At 39.8% G+C, this 25932-nt stretch overlaps 2 protein-coding genes and 1 long non-coding RNA gene across 3 annotated transcripts in view; 2 read left to right on the top strand and 1 right to left on the bottom strand.

Annotated features, from left to right (window-relative positions):
• The first annotated feature begins 729 nt into the window (after positions 1-729).
• On the top strand, positions 730-23726 carry LOC113156390 (caveolae-associated protein 1-like). The gene is made up of 2 exons (XM_026351509.1): positions 730-1655; positions 20270-23726. The coding sequence occupies exons 1-2, from the start codon at positions 1122-1124 to the stop codon at positions 21140-21142; spliced, it is 1407 nt and encodes a 468-aa protein (XP_026207294.1). The 5' UTR covers positions 730-1121; the 3' UTR covers positions 21143-23726.
• LOC113156391 lies at positions 21281-24985 on the bottom strand. The gene is made up of 2 exons (XR_003298298.1): positions 24461-24985; positions 21281-23216 (listed from the first exon to the last, which is right to left on the bottom strand). It is a non-coding gene; the product is annotated as an uncharacterized LOC113156391 (long non-coding RNA).
• The window catches only part of LOC113156389 (signal transducer and activator of transcription 5B-like), a 30744-nt gene continuing 29216 nt past the window's right edge, over positions 24405-25932 (top strand). The window contains exon 1 of the mRNA XM_026351508.1: positions 24405-24542. The gene's annotated coding sequence lies outside the window, so the exon portion shown is untranslated. The remainder of the gene's footprint in view (positions 24543-25932) is intronic.

The raw sequence follows: 25932 nt of genomic DNA, 5'->3' as shown, positions 1-25932 counted from the left end.
CCACTTATACACTGAGCTCCTCCTGCCTCTTCTTCCCTCTTATTCTTATGTCTGTCCCTTCAACTGCTACCATTGCATGTCATTAATTTTGCCTTTTCTCTCTCCCGTACTTGTGCTATCTCCTCTTTGTCTCCATCTCTCAGTACTCCTCTGCAGGTATCCTCGACCCCAGAGCTCTTTATCTCCAGAGTGCAGTTACTGGCATAACCGACCTGTGCAGTGATTTTTATTTATTATTATTTTTTTTTAACTTTTATTTAACATTATGCAGGACTTCAACTTACATTTCTATTCTAGTGGTATTGCTTATTATTTGAGTACTTCCTCCACTACTGTGGATAATACCTGAATATATACAACATTGTTGGGCTGGAATGTGAAATTCTACAGCAACACAGAACTGATTAAAGCATCGTTTTGTTTCCTATCTTAGTTTGCTTATGCACTTTTCTTCAGAGCTCCTTTTCCTTCCTGCTGTCATCCATTATAAATCCAGCCCTGCCTCTCATGCACTAAACATGCTCTGAAGAAGTGAAAACAGGAACGGTTCCTGCCTTGCATTCCTCCTTCTGCTGTGCCTCAGCTTGTACACAAGCGGATCGGCACAGCTCTGGTCTAACTATTCTAACCATGCTGATGGGAAAGGGTTGGACCAAGGGGGTGGACTTACTTGCTGTAGGTGGAGTTGTTCTGTATGTCTGTGTGTATTTAGAGCGGAGAGCAGGAGGGGTTTCAGGAGGGGGAGAGCCCAGTGGAAAAAGTGGGGCTGGACAGAAAAAACCCTGCTGGCTGTAGCTTGACTGGAGGGTTTCTCAGTCTGGTGTGGCATTCACATCCCAGCGCTTGTGTGGTAACATCCAGCATTGCTTGGCTTCCTTGTACACTGGCGTGATTCCAAGGTATTTGCTGTAGACAGGACAGGCAGACTGAGAGAAAGGGAGACAAAGTGCACGTAACATAGAGACAGATAAGCCAGTTTAGAAGAAGGAAGGAAAAAAGAACAGGTCTGGAGAAGAGAAGAGAAGAAGAGAAGAAAAAGAAGAAGCAGGTGAAAGAGAAACGGACAGAAAAGGAGACTAAAAGAAGTAGATTAGCTAACTGTACACTACAAATACACCAATATGGCAGCCATGGAAGCACTGGAATCCTCAATTGCCCAGCTGGAGCCTCAGACCCTCACTGAGATCTCAGACGATGAGGTCAACCTCCCACCCTCAGATGATGAAGACGATGCCCTTGCTGCTGCAGCCAAGAAAGAGCTGTCCTCCGTGGGTGCAGAGGGGGATGCTGCAGAAGACAAGGATGAGGCGTTGAAGTTGGACACACAGGTGAACGGCGTGATGGTGCTCTCTTTGCTTGACAAGATCATCGGGGCAGTGGACCAGATCCAGCAGACCCAAAGTGGGCTGGAATCCAGACAGCAGGAGATGGAGCATTCTGTGACCAGCATCCAGGGTGAGCTGACCAAACTGGCCAAGAGCCACAGCACCACATCCAACAGTGTCAATAAGATGATGGAGAAGGTGCGCAAGGTGAGCGTCAACGTCAAAACGGTGCGTGCCACCCTGGAGAAACAAGGAGGCCAGATCAAGAAGCTGGAGAACAACGAGGCTGAGCTGCTCAAGAGACGCAACTTTAAAGTCATGATCTACCAGGTGGGATAGAGTCTGTGTGTAATTCCATGCATCAGTGTGTGCTTTGTCTATATGAGGTTAAGGTTGTGTGTGTACATGACACTTGGTCTTGGTAACACTTAGGGATGGGTGTGGCACACAAGTGAACCAAACAAATGTTTAGGTTCCTGAATGTGAGTAAAACTTGTGTCACTGATGTTTTATGTACATCACTTATCCTAAATATATCCTAAATATACCATCACCCTTAATCAGCCTTCTACTATATACACACATTGGCAAAACAAACAAAACAATGAAAGCAATTAAATCTAGTACTGCGTCAACAATGTGCACATATTATATAGAAATAGATCAATGAGGGCACAAAGTGAACAATGAACTAGTAAAGTAAGTAAAAAAAAGTCATATTAATTATAAGAGAATATAACTCTTATCAAGGTCAGCTGCATGGCAGCTCTGCCATTGGTGTGAGTGTGTGTGCGCATTGCTAAATGAGAACCAGTAACACACTAAACTGCATACTGAGCTGTGGTATGTCCAGCAAACAAATTGTATTATGTATAAATATTAAAATATACTAAATACTCTACACTAAAAACCAAAAGAATAATTCAGTATACATCCAAAAGATCCACATATGTCTATGGAAACAATTACCTGATACATTACCACACACAGTAATCAGAAAACACAGCTTCCAGACATTTTCCATCCTGGTTTGTGCCACTCTTCCTGAGTGTTCACAAATGACTCATTATAAAATAGCATCTAATAACAAACAGCATTGAACAGAGTCTCCATGTGAAATTACTGTATGATCAATAAACATTAGTTTAAGGAATTGATTAACCTTGTTTATGCTGCCTACTGGAGGTGTTGCAGTGTGCATTGATTGCTATGCTCCCCTTGCTGATACACCACCCCTGCCACACCCTAGATCTACTGTAGTATCCACTACTTGTGACTTCAAGTTATTTTTCTTCCATAGCACACTATGCACAGGAATATAGAATACAAGCCTTCACATGTGAGCCAAGCTGGCTGCCCAAGTCATGCAGAATCCATTCGGAAAGTCATTTCACCCTCCCCACCCTTCTTTTTTTTTATGAAACAAAGATGGAAAATACTACAAGCCAGCTCAAGAAATAGCAGAGAAGACAGAGATACAGTGGAGATGAAGGTACAGGGGAGAGGAAAGCTCTAACAGGCAGATGTTTATTTGAAAAGATGAAGAGCAACAACTTTTTTTTCCCCCTTTGAGGCGAGTTGAGAAGAGCCCTCCTGTTTCTTTTTTTAGTCCGCGAGGCCACAGTGTGATGTGTAATAGCTTGCAGCTTTTTGCACAGTGGTGCAAGAATATTCAGAGTTTCCACCCTTAACTCAGACATCGTGATTGGACTGACCTCACTCGGCCTGTTTCTCTCAGTCTTAAGCAGTCCAGAATAATTCTGAATGTATTACTGTTATTCAGACATGCTTACACAATATAATTGGTTACTTGTCTTGGCATACCAGATTTTGTATATAATGATCTGCAGATGAGCAGGGCACAACTGCTTATCTTCATCTTCATGCTGAGTGAGCAGGATGACTAAAATGTTCTCATCCTGGAAGGATCATAAATCCACATTTCTATTAGTTTATAATAATGTTTTGAAGCTGCAGGCTGTACATTTCCAACAGTATTCACTCAAAATAGCACACAGTGAAAACTGTAGGGATTTGCTAGTGTTATCCAAATGCTTTGGCCCTGTGGCAAGAGAAACTCCCCCTGAAATGAATCTCTGGCTCCCTTACTAATTCAAAACACTGGCTTTGTTTAAGGTTGCCAGCTATGACATAATGTTAGATTCATCTTCATTAAAAAAGGCAAAGCACAATGAGTTGTTCTGTTTTCTATTTTCTGTGCTACACTGTCGCAATTCAAGGACAGATTTTTTCAAAATCTGAAGTAAACAGAGAAACGCTGCATCAACACCCCCAGTAAACCCGTAACACTATTTATTTGGGTACTGAGGACAATGTGTGAGCATTTAAATGCTTGGTTTTTGCTGACAGTTATTAGCACTGACTTATTCCTGTGTGCACAATCACATCTACGCTCACAAACACTGAACCTTGTGGAGGTACAGAGTCATCTGCAGCTGCACTGTTGGTTGCTGGACTCCAACGATCATCATGGAAAGACAAACAAAACTGACCAAGTTACTATTTTCATACTGCTGTGAATCTGTTTTAAGGTTTCAGTACATGCACATTGTCACAACCAAACCAATATATTGACTAGATGATAAACCAGTATCGCACACTACATGTGATGAAGTACATGCATATGTTTGTAACAGAGCACCGACAAGTACGTTTTTACAATTCACAATGTGCAGCACAGTATGTTCTTTGGTCATTACTCTTCAGTTATGACATTATTATGCAATCATCACTAAGAACTTTTTGTTTTCAATCTCAAGGTCTAGCTGTTGGTGCCTTCAGATGTGTTGTAGGACAGATAATTGAAGCAGAAATAACCGAAAGTGTATTTACCTTCAACAGTCGACTGTCAGTATGTTATATATGCCAGTTTGATCAATAAGAGCCAGATGTTCTCTTGACATGCCTTTGAGCAACACACCTACATAAGCACATTACAAGCACATGTAAGCACATTGCAACATAACGTAATGTCAAAGAAATGCTTACATTGGTGCTGATGTCTGATACTGTGTAACATACTGTGTAATGTATACAGTAAATGCTACTAACATTTTCTTTGGGTTCCATTAGCGTAACATCGCTATTGCTGGGGTAGTGTAATATCTTATATACAGAACATCTGAGCTGTAGCTCAAACACATGACATCAACTAATTAGTAACCTGAAAGAAATACCCCCGTCACATTAATACTACCTTAAGCTATCACATACTATATGCAGAGACCCCCTCTGATTGTCTTGCTCCTCACCAAATGCTTTTCTATTCCACTCTATTACATTTTGGGTGTTTAGCAGCCGCTGCACCAAACATTGCACAATGAAAGGAAAAAAAAAGTGGTATCTCAATTTGTAATGACAATACTTATCTATAAAGACGTATTTCCACAGTGATATCTCTTCTTGTGCAGACATTTCATTATGAAATAAACATAATATATTCTCTGTGCCTGTGTAATAACCTTCTCCCCTGTGGGGTTATGACCTAATAGGAGATAGTTATAAGTCACATGTAGCCCTACCAAAAAAAGTTTTGTGTTCTCAGATTTTTTCCAAACTGCTTCTCTTCAGGCTGTGTGAGGTGGAAACTGCTGGACAGCCCTGTTTTGTAGTAGCGTTATTTTTGCCTTGGGGAAAAGCACTGCCCTGGCACTCGGCTGATGATAAAAACACATTGTTACTGGGGGCCATGCTCACACAGCAAGGATCAGCAGTAGGGTTTTGCATTGGAGCATATTAATGACTGTTGACTCCACCAGTCTTCCCTCTGATCCATCATGTAGCCGAAAGTAACACTTGGCGACCTGATTAACTCTGCATGAACATGTTTCTCACTGGTTTTAGTTTAGTTTTTCCATTCTAGGAATATTCTGGCATGAGGGTTAAATTACATGTCAATCTGGTACAGATCAGTCAAAAATGCCAAATGCAACATAAACAGCCCATCAAGCCAGTGGTATGTTGGAGTAGCCCAAGTTACTGTATGATGCGTAAGGCGATTTCCAGTAAGGCTGAGATTTACTCCCTTACATCTGAGTTCCTTGACAGCTGAATCCACATGCTGCCAGAGAATGGAGCTTATACAGCTTTTACTGAGGATCCAATCTGGAATGTGACAAGAAACGCAGGGAGCACACAGTGATAGAAATAGTATCTCACTGAAGCTGGCATATACTCACTCCATTAGTGTAAGGAGGGTGGAATAATACATGTGGTTGAATTAAAGCAAAAGGTAAACTGGAAGGAGAGATGTCTATCCCCTTTGTACAGGGAGTGGATGGGTGTGTTGCAATGAAGAGCACAAGCAATATTTAGACAGCTGATTCATAGCACAGGCATCCCCAGTTCTCCAGGCTAACCTCTGCTCGCCTCCTCCACCTCCTCCTCATGGGGAACCAGCCACAGCCCTGTTCCTCCCTCCCCACTGCTCCTCCACTCACCAGGAAAATTCGCTCCACATCATGTCTTCCCCAACTTGCCCCACCCTGCCCAATGTCCCAATACTACCTCTCCTTCTTTTTCATTTCTTTCTTTATTTGGTTATTTTAGAGTCAAGTATTCATTGTTAAAGTTATTCTTGGAGCACAGTCAATTTCTTTTAAAGGCTTTATTTTAAGAGGCTAGGAAAGTAAAGATCTGGAGCTGAAGGGTTGTAACAGACTGGAGGTGATCATGGAATCTAAATGGAGACACGCTGTCACAAAAGGGAGTAACAGGGAGTGCAACTGAATAAATGCGACAACAGAAATGTGACTAGCGGAAGATGGCAAGAAAGCTAATGGAGAGAGGTGGTAATTGCAGGGGAATTGAATCCTGAGAAAAGTGAGTGGCTGGTGTGGGCCGGGTTCTGTGAGAAACTAATACTGAGGGAAAGATCCATAGACAACTGTGATACCAGAGGCAGACAGAGAGTGAGGTCCGGAAATCCAAAAGCAATCCAAGCGACAGCAAACAGGTCACAGGGTCCAGAGAGGTAGTTAGAATGCAGACAACCTGGCGAAGAACAAAGGGCTGCAGACCTGCTTGTGAGAGTGAGAGATAAGGTAAAACTGATTGGGTAATCAGAGGCAGAGGCACAGGCAGAGAACACAGTGGTCAAAACATGAAGTAAAGGCTGCAGGCCGTGACAATTTCAGCACAGTCACCGTCAACTGCAGATTTACTGGCAGAGGCCAATATAAGTTTATGTTTAGAATAAAACCTTTTCATGCAAAATTTCACTACTGACCAAGTGTAAACCATCTTGGCAGTGCTCACCTTTCCGAGAAGGAAGACTGAGATCAATACAGAGAGGGCTATTGTGTGAGGTGTGAGATGTTACCTCATCCAGTTTTATAGACGTTTGCTCTGCCTGATTAAAACACACAGAACACGCACAACAGAAAAGCCCTGCACATTTTTGCGGTCAGTGATCAAAAACAAATATTTCTCCTAGTATGTGTAGACGTTAGTTATCCTGCCAACAGGCAGATACAGTAGCAAGTTTAGCTAGTGGGACAGTGTGGCCTGCAAGTGCTTTTTAATCTTTTAGTAAAATGTTTAAATGTGCCCTTACACAATAATCCGTCAAAATCAAAACACATACAGTGGGTATGTAAGTATTCAGACTTTTTGTCAAATTTTCACTCTTTTCAATCTCACAAATTTTCACTCTTTGTTATATTGCAGCCATTTGCTAAAATCATTTAAGTTCATTTTTTCCTCATTAATGTACACACAGCACCCCATATTGACAGAAAAACACAGAATTGTTGATTTTTTTTTTTTTTGCAGATTTATTAAAAAAGAAAAACTGAAATATCACATGTTCATGAGTATTCAGACCCTTGCTGTGACATATATATTTAACTCAGGTGCTGTTTATTTCTTCTGGTCATCCTTGAGCTGGTTCTACACCTTCATTTGAGTCCAACTGTGTTTGTTTATACTAATTGGACTTGATTAGGAAAGTCACACACCTCTCTATGTAATGATCAATATAATTTATCCTTTCACCATCAAATATATTTAAATTAAATTAAAATAAAATTTAAATTAAAGCCATGTGCATTTGGACATTTGATGTTTGAAGTTCTCTACTCAAAGCAGTATCGTCAATTCAATTCAATTTTATTTGTATAGCACCAAATTACAACAGAGGTCATCACAAGGCACTTTACAGTGTAAGGTTTATGACCTTACAAAATATAACTGTATACAGAATTATATAGAAAACCCAACAACCCCCACTTGAGCAAGCACTACGCAGTGGAGTGGAAGGCGACGCTTAGGGTGTCCGGCCATCTGCCTCGAGGCAAGGGGTAAGAGAAAAGAACAGCAGGCAACATGAAACAATGACAGCAAGCAGCAAAAACACCGGGCAGGTTGGTAGGGCCAGTAACTGCATTCTGGAGATGTACAGCTCCAGGCCGTGGACACCTGCAAAGGAGAACAGAGAGAGGGAGACAGAGAGGAGCATGCACAACTATAGGAGAGAGAAATTACATGCAATAGTAGCATTTGAATGAATAGACCAAAGGAGAGGAGAAGAGAGAAGAGGAGCTGAGTGTATCAGAAGATGTCAGAAAAGGTCCCCCAGCAGACTAATCTATAGCAGCATAACTAAGAGATGGTTCAGAGAGAATCTTTAACTATAAGCTTTTTATAACAGGAAAGTTTTAAGTCTAATCTTAAATATTGAGAGGGTGTCTGCCTCCTGAACCTGATCTGGGATCTGGTTCCATAGGAGAGGGGCTTGATAGCTAAAGGCTCTGCCTCCCATTCTACATTTGGAAACTCTAGGAACCACATGTAGACCTGCACTCTGAATGTAGAGTTCTGCTTGGAAAATATGGAACTATGATGGAGCTTTAATATTAAGTGCTTTATATGTGATGATAAGTGTTTTTAAACTCTATTCTAGATTCTACAGGAAGCCAATGGAGAGAAGCTAATGTAGGAGAAATATGATCTCTCTAGCTAATTCCAGTCAGAACTCTGGCTGCAGCATTGTAAATCTACATAGCAATGGAAATTTATAGTGTTTCCTAATAATATTGCCCAAGGAGGACATATATAGAGTGAAAAGAATTGGCCCAAGCAAAGAACCCTGTGTAACTCCGTAGCTAACTTTTTTGTGCATGGAAGACTCATTATTGACATGCACATACTGATAGATAAGATGCATCTATCTGATAGATTTAAATCTGAAAAGATTTAAACTAGACTGTGAGTATGAGTAAGGTCGTACAAATACAAACTGTACCATGGAGCTAGCTTCCTCTGATTCACTACTACTTTTTTTTTAGAGAGGCAGACGTATTGAGTATTGTTCGGAGTGACGCTGCAGTGTTATCAACCAGAAAATCATGTGTCCTATTCACAAAACTTTGTTTACTTTTCACCTTTATGGTCATAGGGATGTTAGGTGTCAGCATCTAACTTAACTTAATGCAAGTGATCCATTACACAATAATATAACAGGACTGGCACACTCAAAATAAAACCATAGGGAATCCTAAGAGAATGAATCTCAGAGTAACGTGTGGTACAAAAACCATAGATGACAAAAGTAATTACTCTGGCGGTGCATTTTTGAGTTGAACCCAATCGTTTTAAAAGAGTAGGTGCAACTCAGCATCAGCACTCAGCTCATCTTTTATATATTGTTATATTGCTATATTATGTAACCTTTTAAACCGTACACGGTAAAGTGCCTGGAAATCACTTTTGGTGTGATTTGGCGCTATATAAATAAACTGACTTAAATTGAATTGAACATTTTTGCTGAAATAAATATAGGGTATTTATAAGATGTTATTAATTAAATATTTACATTTTAAATATTTCTTATTGGATAACCCTAACCCCTAGCTCCTTTGTTCTGTTCTCCTGAACCTTAAAGGAATCTTTGTGTCTGTCAGAACAGATTTTACTCATCTCTCTACCACCACCCAAAACACCTGCTGCCCCCACTCTCTCTACATATCAATTAACAGTACATCTTATTTCACTGTGATCAGCTTCATCCAAAAGATTTACAAATGAGCTATTCTGAATGCTTTGCTGTCAAATGATCTAAACCAGAGCTGTAAAGTCCACATTTCACCAACAGCCTGTGAGAGATCAGACTCCCAGTAATGTTTTCCTTGTAAATTCATCAAGAGTGATCCCCTTCTTCTCTCACAGGTCCGTCCAGGTCCATATTTGGACAAGTGAGCCAGAAATGTTCCTGGCTCAGTTTACAGGCCGATTGTGTTGAACATTGTTTCAGCTGGGAGCAGTGCTTTTTGGAGGAGTATTTTTGGCCTTTGTACAGTTCATACAGGTAGTGTACATGTCAGGCAAAGCAGTGAAGTGAAGTGAAGACATGGACGAGAGCTTGCTTATAAAATGGGTATAACAGTTAAGAGAGAGGGAGACAAGGAGAGTGAGACAACACAGGGAACAGAGGGAGGTAACAGGAGCAACTATCACATACCTTTATGAGATTGCGGTCCTGATACAAGTCAGAGGTCAGATAACTGCTGTTGACACTCATACCACATCAGCTTGTATGGGTTGTGTTATTTCATTTACCTACAGTATAAAATTCCCCAACATATAGGTGAATAGCTCAGTTTATCGTTACAAGAAGTGACTGGTTTGATACCTCCTGTTATTAAAGAATACATTTTTTTTTCCTGTCCTATACTGTATAATGTATATTGAGTATTCTATCCGTTTTTATATGTTGCCAGCAGAGCAGACAATGTGCCATCTTCCAAACACAAGCAGTGTTGTGGATGTGTGGATTAAATATATTTTTAAGCAAATATTTTTGAGCATAAAGCTTAGAACTGTTTATCTTTTGTAAAACGTGTACAGTTAGTGAAAACAAAGCAAAACCCAAACATCACACAGCTAAATTGGAAGTAATTGGAGAGGACTAAGTATTTTTATTATGTTGCAAAGTACTGTAGATTTACTATTCACCTGTTTCAACAATGTATGAACTAATGAATTACTGATGCTCCAGAAGTGTTGGGATGCATACAAAAAACAAAAGCAATCACAGAATAGACTTGATATTAAAATTCACATTGGACACATTAGAAACACAAATTCTTCTAAAGGGGGCTGTTTAAGGTTTCAATCCAACTGCACTACTTTCACATATTTGTAGAATTAATAGCTTGTGGAAAAGGTTTGTTAAATATAACATCATCTTCAGCTATGCCAAGATGCATATCAGACGTGCTTCAGTGCTGGTCACTTGATATTGTTACAGGATAGTCCAGGTCCTTATCTTAACCCAAATCAAATCTTATTTCTAAGCGAAAGCTTTTCCACAAGTCTATGTCCATGAGTCAGATGCAGATGACTCATAGTCAAAAGCTGTGGTTATTGAAAAAAGTAGTTTGTGTCCTCATATGATCAACTCTCATGATTCCAGCTTTGACTCTTCTCATGGCTAGTTAGATTATTAGCCCTAAACAGAGGGACATTTGTAATAAGTCACCCTATCTTCTGTTTCTATGACAAATGTTTAATATTTAATATCACTTTTTTAACACTTAAGGTAAAATATTATCTACATATTTATTTTTTGAAAAGGTTTTATTTAGATTTCCCATCCTATACAATATGCCAAAACATGACCTCCATGTCCAAAATACTGTGGACATGGAGATTATGCTTTGTTGAGACAATCCCATAAGAAGCAGTGCAGATTAAACAGTGAATTAATCCTGGCAATATTGTCAATACATGTAAGTTTAGTTTCACACCCTTTTGTGTAGTTATTTACTATTTCATTCTATTCACTACTAAGGCAAGAGCCTCAGCCGGTTGAGGCGAATGGCCACCTGGTTCTGCTGGTGTTTTTTTTAATTAAAGGGTTTTTCTTTCCTCTTCACTGTCACCAAGTGGTGCTCAGCGAGGATTTGCAGGATTTTCTACAATGTTATATTGTTATTTTGAGATGAGATTTGTTTTAATTTGGTGCTATAGAAATAAACTGAATATAATTATAATGACCTTTCATCTTTAGGAAATTATTATGGTGTTGATTATGACGACTACTAATTAAGAGACTGGGTTGTCCACATACAAATAAAAATACAAATAAAAATTTGTGGTAATAATAGTAGTTTAGCAGAAACATTATTCTTGCTGACTGATATCTTTTTGCATTTCAATCACCCAATACCCAACTCAATGCAGCATCTGACTGAAGGTGAGATACTCTATGGTTGCTGAATTCTTCTCCATGGTCAGGGTTTTAAACTTAGGATACCAAAGTGGAAATTTTTTAGCTGGTGTATTTCTGACATGCTTGATGTAACAAGTTCTTTCAGGTCTTTAGCTGTTCCAGTTATTAGTCTAAAACATCCAGTTTGTTTATTTGTTGGAGCTATTTACATTTTCCCTTACTGCTGCATTTAGTTCCATCTGGCTGGAGCACAATGTCTTTGTTCTCACATAACCCTGGCTTTAGAGTGCTGTAGCAGTGCAGTAGCAAAAATAAAATAGAAATAGAAATAAAAAGACTGCACCTGGTTTCTCATTGTAATAGGCTGTGTTTGTAATTATTGCTGATGGATAAAATTTAACCAGTGCTTCTTGACCAGAAATGTTTTAATCAACATAAACACATATCTTCATGATGCTCAAAGTGTGGGTCGATATCAGGGTCAGGCCAAGTTGGTGCTTGATTGAGAAAACCACCTGTGAATACCAGGTGCTGTAAGCTTTTTAACTCCCTCTACTGAGCTTGATATGGATCTTAAAGTGACATTCCAGCTATTTTATTTATAATGCTGATTATTTTTGTGAGGACTGAGAGGTCATCAGGGGGACTCATTTTGAGTTGTTAACCAAGCATCTGTTATGATTGTGTGGATTGTGGCCACGATTTTATTAAGGTTGCACAATGTGTTATGCCCATTTGGGAAAAGGATTATTCTATGAATCACCGCTCAATACATTTGGTTATGTGGTTAAAGTGGAACGGGGGCAAAATGGTGTTTTAGCTACAATTTACAAATTTACAGAAAGAAAAGCTCCAATATAAAGTGAGGTTGTGGAGTTTAAGACATGAGCATTTAGAGTATGTGTACCTTATGGAATTTTGTGGCCTTCGGCATTAAATTGTCATAAAAAATGACCTGATCTTCATCTAAGTCAAAAGTATTAAGAAATCGAATCTGCCCAAAATAATAACAAAAAATAAATAATTTGATTATGATGATTTTTCATATCTTTATTGAGAACAACCATAAAAATCTCATAGTGCTAGTAAAAAAAGTACATGAACCCTCTGAATTAATAACTGGTTGACCCCCCCCCACCCCCGCCCAAACCTTAACCAGGCTCTTCTTGCAGCTGTGGATCAGAATCACTGCAAGCTGGCCAGACCCTGGTGCAGCAAAGCAGACACAAATCATGATGTTTCCACCATACTTTATTATTTAAATAATGTTTTCATGATGATATGCAGTGCCGTTTTTATGCCAGGTGTAGTGCTGTGTGTTTTTTTTCCAAATAGTTCATACTTTGTTTCATCAGTCCACAAAGCATTTTGCCAATACTGGTGTGCAGTGTCAACACGCTCTTTAACAAACTACAGGCATGCAGCAAGGTTCTTTTTAGTAAACAGCCACTTCCTTTGTGGTGTCCTGCCAAATAACTTGCTTGTTCAATGTTTTACCTACTGTAGACTCATGAACACAAGTGTTAGCCAGTTCCAATGATGCCTTCAAATCCAAAGATCCTGGGTGAGGCATGGCTTACATAAGCACAACTTAAAACGTTTGCTTGGTTTTTGTCAGTCAAGGTAGCGCTAGTCCACACCCACAAACTAAGACTCCAGGTCATTGTTACAAGGGTTTGTTTATTTGTTTGTTTGTGTTATTGCCTGACATACTATGGTGTAAAGTCAGGATATTACAGTCTTTGCTGACTTTCTATGTGTGTCCCCTTAAAGTAAGTGTATGTGAACGTAAGTACCACTCATCCACAAACCAAGATTCCTGATAGCTAGGGGACAAACAGGGGACATATTGTAGAGAGCAGGAGAGGAGCAAACACCAGAGGAGGAAACCACTTCTTCTGCAGTTCCATAAATCTCTCCATAAACACAACCTCCTCCATTGTTATTGGAAAGAGTAACACAGGGTGGCCATGGGAACGACCACTGTCATTCCTCACTGTCCAAATCAGAAGTGTGGGGAACAGTACACATACTCAGTGAGGGCCAAAGAGAAGGGGGACAGTGCTGCTAGGCTGCTCATCCTATCATTTTGAGTAAAGTGTAAAAATTCTAAGTGGTTGGCTCTTTTATGGAATAGTATATAGTATCTGTTTGGCTCATTGTCACTCAGAGGAGGAATTATTAATGATGGGGTTTTGTGTTTACACACTGCAAAGCAAAGCACTGTGTGTCTGTGTGACTGCATGTGTGTACGTGTATATATGTGTCTGTGTTTATTTGTGCTCCTACATGAAAGTACATGTTTAAAATACCCACAACCCAAAGTATGTTGTAAAAAACAACCTTACGTTGACAATGGCGAGCTGTGTCTTGCAGAAAGAGCTGAAAGTGATGAGAGTGAAAATGGCTCAGAGCTGCCTCACACACGTGGGTCTGGAGCCCTGGAAACAATTGAAGAAATCTTTAGTGGTGCTACATTCTTGGATGCTTCAGGATGAAGCTACAAATGCCCCAAGTCTGACTCAGTTTGTGGTTGGTGTCTTCGACCCAAAACATGACTCATAGCTTTTTTTTTTTTTTGTGATTTCTGCTTGATTTTTTGTTTTTAAAGCTGCCTCTTAGTTGTTGTATTTTGAGTCATGACAGTCTATGGAAATAATATTTGCAACTCAGCTTTAAAATGCTTCAATAAGCACCGCAGAAGTAGCCTGCCCCGCCATGCTATTGGTCAAGAACAAGTTATACTGAATCAGAACCAAGTGAGTAAACTGGCACAGAAATATTTGTTCTGTTGCCATGGAGCCGTAAACGCCGATTTGTCTCATTCTTCAGTTAGGGTCACTAAATGAAAGATAGACGGTAGAAACAAAGGAAGGTGGGAGAAAGAAACGTAGCCAAGCATGAATAGAGACAAAAAAAAAGAAGAGAATGAATGATATAAAGAAGAGAGAGACGATAAAGTAAGACAAAGACAGAAAGGAAGGAAGAAAGAGAAGGCTACTGCCATAGTGCTGCAGTACAGCTGGATGACTCATCGCTTGCTCTCCCCCCTCAGGGACCTGTGGCATGCCATCACTTAATATAGCAATCTCCCTCTCCCTCTCTCTCTCTCTCTCTCTCTCTCTCTGGTCCCATGTCTATGATTCAAGAGGACGAATGAAAAACAGGACAGAGCAGAGAGTTCCCTCCCCAGAGTTTTATGTAGTGTGTGACCGTCATACTCTTTCCCATGGCGCTCACATGAGAATTGTACTCAAAAGTGCATACACCTAGTGTTGGAACTGCTGCAGTTACAGCCTTAATTGGTCTGCAAAATAATTGACTGCGTCTAGGCTGTTAATGTTTGCAAGCTTTAGTTAGATCTTAGGGCTTTCTCCATATGCATTATTGTCTCATTCTCTGTTCCTGACCTCATCATTCATGACCCAAGTCATGGACATAATTCTTTTATGGACTGCTTTTCTAATGGAAGACATAAGACAACTGTAATCACTGCTTTAAATGCTTCTCTCTGTTACAAACAACCTCAATGTGAAGAATAGCGTTAAGGCTTAGTTTACTCAAAATGCAACAAAACACATGCAGGTAGTTTGTATTTGTCTGTCACTGAGACATAGTGGTTGTTCATGTAAGAGAAGTGGAATCTTTTTTTTAACAGATATCAGTTTGTAATACTGCCTGTCCAATCATGTCGCTGTTTCTAATGTAGTTCAACGATAAGAAAGTTCACCATTGCAAGTTTGATAGAAATCTGTATTTATTATATATTTATTATTTATTTTATTGAAATGGTAATGGTGCACTTTTCTACCTAACTGGTACTCAAAGCTCATCTTAAGAAAGGTGGTTTTGTCATTTCAAAGCTCCTGAAAAACAAACACATTGTCCTCATTTCTTTCTCAGAGTGGTCTCATTTCCTTTTTACATCAGCAGTTGTATCATGAGGATTCCCTGTTTTCCTGGACTTACTGGAAAATCCCCTCACTGCGAGTGTGTGTAATGGAATGCACTCTTGCACAGCTCACACAGCACATTATACGTATTGCTCATACAGGTACACACACACACACACACACATACACACACACTGGCTTTTTCACAGCGGTAGGGGAATTCTTGGTGGTTGGAGTTTAAACAGGAAAACAAAAACAGAGAGGGTGTGTTTCAGTGGAATCCCTCTCTCTCTCTCTCTCTCTCTCTCTCTCTCTCTGCTGCTGGCTGATGAGTGGTTGCGCTGTGGGCAGAGTGGAAAGCTTCCATCATGTGCTCCACGTCCCACACACACGTCCAGCAGCAGTAGGCTCTGCTCTCTGGCTCTGCTGATTTTTAGTAAAGCATCTTTTTACTTTTATATGGAAACATTACAGTTCCAGAGCGGCTCACCACTGTTACCATAGAGACACATGTACAACTACTTGTTGACTGCAGAGTGGAGGCAGTAAAAGTGGAAATGGCTAGTTTTAGCAGGGCAGATTTTATACAAAATGGTTATCAGACGCTTCACTGTGATACCAATGAAATGAAGCACACAACAGCTTCAGCTAAAAAACATAATAATCAGTATTTAGTCTAAGACAGGAAGTTGATACATGCACAGCAGATGGAAAATTGTAAAGACTTTATCTTTGCGACACCGTTTCTCAAACCCCCCATGGGCAGAAGAAACTGTTGAGCACAATTGATTTTCAATTGTTAGATTTTTTCACTTCTAGGGTTAATTGATCTTGAAATGACTTCAGCTGCTGCTCTCTACTTCTCATGTTTAGGAGAAAATGTTTGTATATCAGTGCATGCAAACCCATTTTCTTCTCAGGTAGAACAATTGTGAGCAGTAGAGCCCAAGAGCTCTGAGAGAAAATGTTCAGAAACTACAGTTCAGAACATTTTAGTGACGTTTTCTTTTTGGATGGCTTGATAGATCGATGGTTTGGCTGTAGGTGACTGAATGGCTGATCAGGTAACATCAAATGTAAAAGAGAAAAGCTGGTATTAGCACTAGAGAAAAGTTGGTGCTGCCCACTCTCACTGCAACAGAAACACTGTGTTGTGCTGACAACACAGGGCATCAGCCAGCTGATCTCAGCAGCAGCTGACACACACATACACGGCTGTTTTGAACTGCAATACAATACAGAATACTGATCCTGCAGACGACCAACTAAAAGCATCCTAAAACAACTTTGTTTCCTCTTACTTTGTGTAATAGTATAATTGCTGAAGGATGTCTAATGCTGCCTTTGCAACGAGTCAACATTGTTGTTGGTGTAGTGTGAATGTGAAGTTTGTGTTCTGGCTGATTATGGTGTCTGTGTGAGTAGGAAACGATTAATAAAATGTCTCACCAGCTTTATGTAGCAGTAATATGAAACATATGATGATGGAACAGTAAATGGCAGCATTTCTGTCTCACCTAATAGTCACATATTTGTTGTCCTTGCATACTGTACATACATGTGTACATTGTTATTGTACCAGTAACAATGGGCCATGGCCACCCGCCAGCTAAATTCTGGCCACCCTACATAGATGATCACATAATTAATCTTATTAACAATCATGATGCAACAGTTGCAGCCTTTTCTTACAACATTTACAGTCATAGTCAAATTCCCTGTATGTACAAACATGTAAAAGACTGAAATTCTAGCTTATATTTACACTTCACAGAGAAATAACATGTGTGTAGACCAAATTTAGCACATAACATAGTTACACGTACATTTAGTCATGTGGCAGATGCTTTTATCCAAAGAAACTTAAAAGTGCCTAAGGACTATATTGTTAACAGTGTGTTTATCATGTATTATGCCAGAGGGATAAAAAAACAAACATACTTTGAGTATTCATGCATTAGTGCATGAATGCATAGTGGGTGTGAAATGTGAAATGAGGGAATGAGCCAGAGTAAAGGCACTGAAAACCCCTCTTAGATGAATCATTTTTCCACCAGCCACAAGTCACTGTGCAAGCAGGAAAGAAAGAAACAAAGAAACAAAGATATCCAGCTCAATGTGAACACACACACACACACACACACACACACACACACACACACACACACACACACACACACACACACACACACACACACAACATAGAGACATAACATTGCTCCAAGACATATTACTTTCTCTGCCAATCTCTCTCTCTTTCTCTCTCTCAAACACACACACACTGTTGTTCAGTGTGTTTTGCAACTCATTTCCCTCTCGACTGTCATTTTGTAATGTAACTGTAAACAGATATGAAAATCACCTACTTGTGTATGTTTTGCAAACGCTATGGGAAAAGGATAATACACACACAGGCATGTACGCACACACACACACACACACACACACACACACACACACACACACACACACACACACACACACACACACACACACAAACTCTTGCTCAAAGCATTACATACCTCATTCGTCTATTTTCCATGGCTCTGAGTGTACCTTCCTGCCTTTGCTGCAGTAGCCTCATGAAGAACAATGTCCCATTAAATTAGGAGGGTCAGGAAGTCAACACATCCCCATACACTCTTTCCATGGACTTCAGGCACACACACAAAGACAGGGAGCACATATTTTCATTTTGCTTTTGCTTTTGCTTATTCTTATGCCAACACATTAGCCTGTGACCTCCTACACTCTGAGCTGACAGACACATGTTTCTCAGGATCACATTGTGTGCATGTCCACGGCTCCTCAAAGATAAGAAAAGCGTCCACGTGAACCTAAATTTTAAAGCTATTATCAGGGGTTAGAGGCAGCCATCATTTGAACATATGTTCCTGAGCAGTCACTCAACACATGTAAGAGAAGGCTGGATTACCCTCTGACCTGTGTTCAGTGCAAGTCAGTGAGTCTTGGCAATGTGTGTTTGTTAAAAATTGTGCACCACTGTAGTACAAGTGATACAAATATAATGTGATGAAGGTACTATGAGTTATCAACTGGGTGCTTTGTGTTTGAAGTCAGAGGGAAAACCAAAGCAGGGGGGATTGGTTTGGTATAGGGGGTCAATAGAGAAAGCCAGTCATGACGTCATCGTATTAGTCAAGTATGCTTTTACATAAAATTTTGTCATAACTGTTACATAGCTGGTTGAATTTCACTTAAACACTGGTTGAGATGAAACATGCCTCTGATTAGCTTGATTTATGCTTATGCATTAAATCTATGCATAGCCTTCACTGTAGAGTCGGAGGTTGCTGGTACTCATTTGATGCAGAAGCACAATTAACTTAACACTTTGGAGTAAGACGTCAAGGAAGTACTCTGTTCACAGTCAGAAAGTGAAACTAACATCTATCTTGAAGAAGACCATCAGGGACTTGTTGCTTAAATGATTTTCATCACCCACTGTATTGTCTGTGATAGTAAAAGAGCATGTATTGAATTTTGGTGAGGCAGGTACAGTATTTTCCAGCACCACCACCTTAGCACAGCTGCTCATCCAAGGTCGAGTTTACCCAAGATACTGCAGTACAACACCTGCAGTACCTATAAAACCTACGTCACACTAAATAGCATCAGAATACAATAGCTACCCCCACCCCCAGACACACACACACACACCCTCAGCTTTCATACCTCCATCTTCCAGTCAATACTTTGATGCTATCATCTTCCTGCTGAGCAGATGGTTTTCCAAGACCCAGAAGCATCAGCCCACTTGTGCTATTACTTGATTCACACGACAGTAGAAAAATATCTCTCCTTTCCAAACCTTCCCTCCCCCTAACCCCCACCCTTTCCCGGTGGTCTTTTGTTCTGGCACTGCTGTGTTCCTGTTTTGACCATAAAGGCAGTGTACAGGGACAGAAAAAGACAATGCACACAAGTATTGGCCCTTATGCAGACATTCAGGAGCCCAATCGGACGAGGATTTGCTGTGATGGAAAGAGGAAGACCCCCACCCCTCCTTTGCATCCCTTCATTAAAAAGCAAGCAGAGAGTAAGGGAAAGAGGGGTCTGGCTTCCATATGCATAGCCATACCCAGGTGTACAACATGCACCCTTAACATACTTTGTAATGCATTGTATTACATTACACTCAAACACAAACCCACATAATTTCCATTTCCATTGCTTTGTATCTGAGACAGTTGAGGGGACAATTGATTTTTTTCCTGTCATGTCCATGTCCTTAACTCTGGTATGACATACACTAGTGAATCCTGAAGTCTTATAATGTTGCCAGCCTGTATTTCTATAGGCTGGCCTCTAATGTCTCTATTGTGTGTGTATGCACATGTATATCATAAACAGTGAAGACAATTCATTCCTATCACCAGTAATCCTAAATGAAAAAAACATACTGTAAGCTAACTTAAATGACTGCATTTAAACTTAAAACTTAAATTTCAATTGAATGCAGTTTATTTATATAGCACAAAAACAAAAGTAATCTCGAAATACTTTACAGTGTAAGATTTAAGACCTTATAGAAAATAACTGAGGTATAGAGGTTAATGAAGAAATCCCAACAATCCCACCTCTCTCATTTTTCTAATTTCTATCAGTGGCAGGCAGCTGTTTTGAATGAAAAGTCTCACATAAACCCACTATACTAGAAAATGTGAGACAAACATAGTGGGCTCCAGATCAAAAAGAAGAGAAACACTGGGTTCACATTTGCAAGGGGCACACAAGCACAACTTAAACAGCTGTTAGCCATGTCAACCCTAAAAGGTTTTACAGCAATGGTATATTTCCACCTTGTATTGACAATCTTTATATTGTCTTCTCTGCAGGATGAAGTGAAGGTTCCCTCAAAACTCAGCATCTCTAAATCCATGAAAGTTTCTGAGTCTGTGTCAGGAAGCAGAGGAGGCAGCCTGCTAGAGCTTAAGGAAGCTGTGGAGGAGCCCGGAGAATATGGAGAAGAGGGAGAGAAGGTGGACAAACCCCATGTAGATCTCTCGTCTGATGAGGATGGGGTGGATATTGAAGAGGCGGTTGAGGAGTCTCGTGCTGAACGCATCAAGCGCAGCAGTCTGCAGCGTGTGCAAAACCTGAAGACGGTTTTCTCAAAAGAGAAGATGGATAAAACCAGGGCAAAGACCAAAGAAAACCTGGAGAAAACCAGACAAAAAACCAAGGAAAACCTGGAGAAGACAAAGCAAAAGACAAAAGAGAACCTGGAGAAGACCAGGCAGAGAACCAAGGAGAACTTAGAAAAGACCAAGCAGAAGACAAAGGAGAATCTGGAGAAGACCCGTCACAACATTGAGAAGAAAATGGGGAAGCTTGGGACACGCATGAGCGTCAACCCTGAACGCAAGCAGAAGCTTCAGACATCCCGTGACAAAGTGAAGAAGGCCTTTACACCAGACCATGTTGTTTACGCCCGCTCCAAGACTGCCGTGTACAAGGTGCCCCCCTTTACCTTCCATGTCAAGAAAATCCGTGAGGGAGCTGTCGAGGTGGTCCATGGTACTGAGATGGTGGAAGTGTCCCAAGATGCTGAGCCCTTTAGCGGGGTGGACAAGGCCTTAGAAGAGGGCGCGGTGGAGGTTGAGATGGAGATGATGAATGGGGCGGGGGAGGAGGAAGAGGCTGACGAGGATGAAGAGGAGGACAGCCATGATGTCCTAGAGGAGAATGAAGACAGAGACAGCGATTAGATAAAGCGATCCAAAACAAAATCCTTTGCACCAACCATGAAGTTCTGTAAAAACTGAAATAAATTCTGTAGATTGAGAAGATTACTCAAGAATAATTACAGCTGAATACAACTTGGGTCTCATTTTTTTGATCAGTTGTCATAATGTTTTATTCACCAAAGTCAGTGGTGAATAAAACCAGATCATAAATCTGATCAGTTAGTCATACAGTCACATAGATGGTTATCCAGCCAATAGTTCTAGATTATCAAAATGTCAGTAATAAGCCTTCCACAGTGTACAAGTATGGTAAGCATTGTAACTCAAAGGTGAACCAATGGGTTGCCAATGCTTTATTTCATTTTTCTATTTAGAATAATTTTGGCTAAACAATGGATTCAAGCCTGTCTATTTGTCTGATAGCCCATATGCCTTAAATCCAAATTCTCCATTGGCTTCTTAGGATGTTAATGTGTTTACAGGTTTTGTGCTGCCTTTAAGTGGCCAAACTATTACCAAAAAAAATAAAGCCCAGGCAGTATTCTAACTTACAAATACTGTGCACATGGCACAAAGAGTAGGAAAAACGAGGAGTCAGTGGTTGCCTTGTTCACAGGTTGTCACATTCCATGACCGTTGCAGCTATACAGTCAATAGTGTCACCAACAAACGGAATAGAACAAAAATGAGACCCAAGTTGGAGAAAACACTATTACCATTCAACAACTTTAATACTTTTTGCATAAAATTGATCATTATAGAGCATGATGAAATTATTTCTGTATTTACAAAAGCATTTCAAAGGGTGTTTAGCCTCTACTTGTGTTAAGAGGGTGTAGATGATTGCAGAAAGAGAACAGGATAAGGGAACAGAAAACTCTTTTGTAGTAAAAGGGGCTTGGCAAAGTTGGATTGGCAATAGGACAAGTGCCATGATTAAAAGACCCAGAGAGGACACCATGATTCCCACTGTAAGAACATTTCATTTATTAGCATTTCATTTTTTATTTCCTATTTTCCAATCCAGACACTACACTAACATCTCACAACTAGTGGGATGAGAATGGTCAACCATTAAATTTCAAACTGTATTTGTGAAAAAAGGAAATAATCTCATGGATAAAATAACATTGTTGCAGATTTTCAACAGCCAAATTCACAAGTCATAAACACATTGAGTACATATTTATCCAGAAATCCCTTGTACTTTAGAAACATTAACCATTCCAGCTACATCTATTACCATCCTCTTTGTTGTTGGGTTTTTAAAACACTAAGGTGTAATTTTACTTTGCTATGAATACCCACTGTTTTAGAAGCACAGTGATTGTTATAAAGTCTACATTTTAAACAGCTCACATTTGAATATAATATTATAACAATTTTATATGTGATCACACTTTTCACTAGGCTGATGTTATCTCTTTTTCATTAGTGACAGAACATACATTAGCGGACACCTTTTTCACACAATTAACATCATGCAAAAGTACATTTATGCTCCTAAAGGATAGCCCAGGCCCATGAAAATGAAGGTCTGCAAAACACTACAGGTCCATTTCATTTCACTTTGATTATTTTTATGATAATTTTCTTCTTTTGAGTTTCATAGATAAGGACACATTCAGCAAATGTCAAACACTTCTGACAGAGCAACTGTATCAACATTGTGTACTCTTGGGACCTGTCAATTCACAGTGCGTAACAAGACTCGTAGCTGCAATCTGACACTGACCTCTAGTGTCATCTCATTATAGTTTTCTCTGCTACAGAATAAAGGTGCATTTCACCAGATCTTCCAACTGAATTTAGACATTGCCACTTAGTTTTTCCTCTACTTTTACATGTTTGTAAGAATGTATAAATGTGTTTTGTATTTTCACCATTCCTGGAGGTATTTTATGAATCCCTTGCAAGAATGAATTCATGAATTAATGTTTGTCAGTCTTGAATGTTCTGCTCTGACTGCAATTCTTTTTGCACATTCATGATAAACTTCCATCCACCTATGCATTTCTCAAACTATTTCCAGCCAGGATAGCGGTGCTTGAACCTGTCCTTTGTCTTTTGTACACCCTAGATGGACCACAGCAGTCTGTCAAGGAGATAAAAAAGAAACAGGCATATGATTAATTTGCAAATTCAAAGTTAGAAAACATATAAAAGTGAAATAAAACCACACTGCCACAGTAGTTAAACTGTTAAACTTTAGCTTCTAGAGCAGACACATGTTTTTTTTTTTGTATATAATGTGAAACACTGCCATTGCAGATCACAGTGCATTTTGATTTTATTTACAAGAAAGCCTTCTCCTGCCTGCACTTCTTCTGTATCTAGAACAGCTTCTTGAGTAACATAACATTCGAGCTTTTTCATGCACAGTTGTGGTAGATGGTCAGTGGTTAAAGGCTCGGTCACTTAAAGCAGATTAACAAAGCCATGTGTGACAAAGCTGTAATAACATGCAGCTGTCCTGAGCCTGATGGAAAACTAAATGTAGATGACACAACTGTTTCCTAGTTTTTATGTTGTGAATTGGTTCCTGTTTAATGTTTCATTGCTTAACCACTAATGACTGAATTAATAAAAGCTATATGGTTCACAATGTCTGCGTTTTATTGGATGTTAGCAAACTAATTAAGACTGGACACAAACTGATCATTACAAAATGTATATGGAATGTTTTTATCGATCATAAATCGTTATTACCACAAGCACTACAATATATATATATATATATAAATATATCTCAAAATGATGTCAGCGATGTAAGTGGAAAGCAGAGCAGGATATATTCCACACCATCTGTCCTGTAAAAAGTTAAAAACCTTCAAATCAATAAAAATAATAACAGGACTCGTCATCACAGAATGTCCAAAGCTCTATTTATCTGCCTGAATAAACTGTTAAGACTTAAACAGATTTCTGTTTGACACAGCTGGGTGTGGGCTGGAGGTGCGGTTAAAAGCGGAAATAGGAGAGCTGAAGGACTGTAGCAAGCTGTCGGAAGTTAGCATGAATACTCCCGGAAATGCAGAGTTTCTGTACGAAAAACGGAGAATTGTTGCTAGAGTTATCGGTGCGAAAACAACAACAACAACGTTGTTTGTGAACTCTATTATATACAGAGTAAACTACAACAGATGCCACGGGCCGATAAAGTTCTATTAGTCATATTAATGTGGTTTAATAACGTTGTTATTTTGAAATTTTGAAAGCGGAAGTAGTATTTAACATTCTTTCTTGATTTGATGCTGGTCAACAACAACAACTGCTTTCCCAGAAACGAACAGGCGATAAAATAGTTGGCGATGCGATATGTAACTCACACTAACTAACCTGCGTAAGGTTTAAAAGTTGTGTGTGCTGTCCACTGCTTGTCCATGGTATTACCGTGAGCTGTGCTGTAGCCTCTTGAAAGGTGAGTAAACACGTAGCTGTTAACTGAGCTACTTGTGGCGCATGAAAGTGAAGTTTTGGTCGAGCGCTGTAACGTAACGACACAGTATCGGCGAGTCTTCCTACTAAGCTAGCTAGTGGAGTAGCTTCCCTTCTTTAACGGCTAACGTCGCGCTGCCTCTCCTGCCTTAATAACGTGACGTTAATTCAGCGCCTTGCCTCTCAATAGTTGTACATGTGTTGAGCAACACTCAGAGGTAGCCATTTCCAAGTTTGCTTAATGTGAACAGTCCCCCGACGAGACAGTCTCAGTGTACAGTGATGCTAGGAAGCTAAGCTATTTCTTACTAAGAGAGTAAGCATCCCCGTGCTTCAGACCATTTGAAGAAGATTCTACTGAAAGTGGCATTGATCAGACTTCTACCGCTCACTTAATAAATAATATAAATCACTCCACAGAGAAATGGCATACTTTGTCAAAAACACGCCATTATGTCTTTTAGTCATAAGTGTGTAGACCAAAGTCAGCACATAAGATAGTTACACTTAGATTTAGTCATTTGGCAGACACTTTTATCCAACGCGACTTACTGCAGGTGCAAGGCAAAGGCATACTAAGCATAAGGAGGTGAGGTAGACAAGAGGCGGGATTCGAACCCCAGTCTCCCGCATGGAGGGCGAGGATGATCTATAAGATAGTGTAGTACATTATCTATAAGATAGTGTAGTACATTATCTATAAGATAGTGTAGTACATTATCTATAAGATAGTGTAGTACATTATCTTATAGAACGTCCCTCTTTTAGTTCACAGTTGACAGTTGCAACAACGTTTCTAGTATAAATGTGGAACCCCCCCCCCACTTCTTTTAAAAATCCTCATCTTATTTGTTTGGTGGACAAAGTGGACAGTGACTGTAATAAAGGTGTGTTTATTATGTGGGTGGGGGAACTAGAGGAACTCAGTGGCCCTTTTCCTTGGCCAAGCTCTAGAGATAAATGTAGAGCCTTCTAAATCCACTCTGCTTTAAGGCTGTTACAAAGTAAGTAGCATAGATAATAGTACCACCCCTATGTTTAGGTTAGAATTGTGTGTTCAGTAATCTCTCACTCTCTGGTTGCATTTTCTTTGCCCTTCATCAAACACAAGGCAGATCACTAATGTTGCCAAGATGACTTTCAAACTTCCCCTTGGGAACAATAACATTTTATCTTACATTAATTAAAATACCTCTGCTTATTGCATTGCTGTGCCAAATGGAAGAGGATGTTTCTGAGAAAATAATTGAAGGAGAGTCTTTGCTCTGATGAATAAGGTACAATTTTGGAATCATTTCAGGGTTCTTTGTACATAGTTGCATGCCTTTAACTAAAGTGATCTAAAGAGTGGAAGAGAAACCTTTGCCTCCCTA

The sequence above is a fragment of the Anabas testudineus genome, chromosome 19 (assembly GCF_900324465.2).
Source record: "Anabas testudineus chromosome 19, fAnaTes1.2, whole genome shotgun sequence".
Lineage (NCBI taxonomy): Eukaryota > Metazoa > Chordata > Actinopteri > Anabantiformes > Anabantidae > Anabas > Anabas testudineus.
Note: the sequence above shows the minus strand (reverse complement) of the source record. Positions and strands in the feature narration are given on the sequence as shown.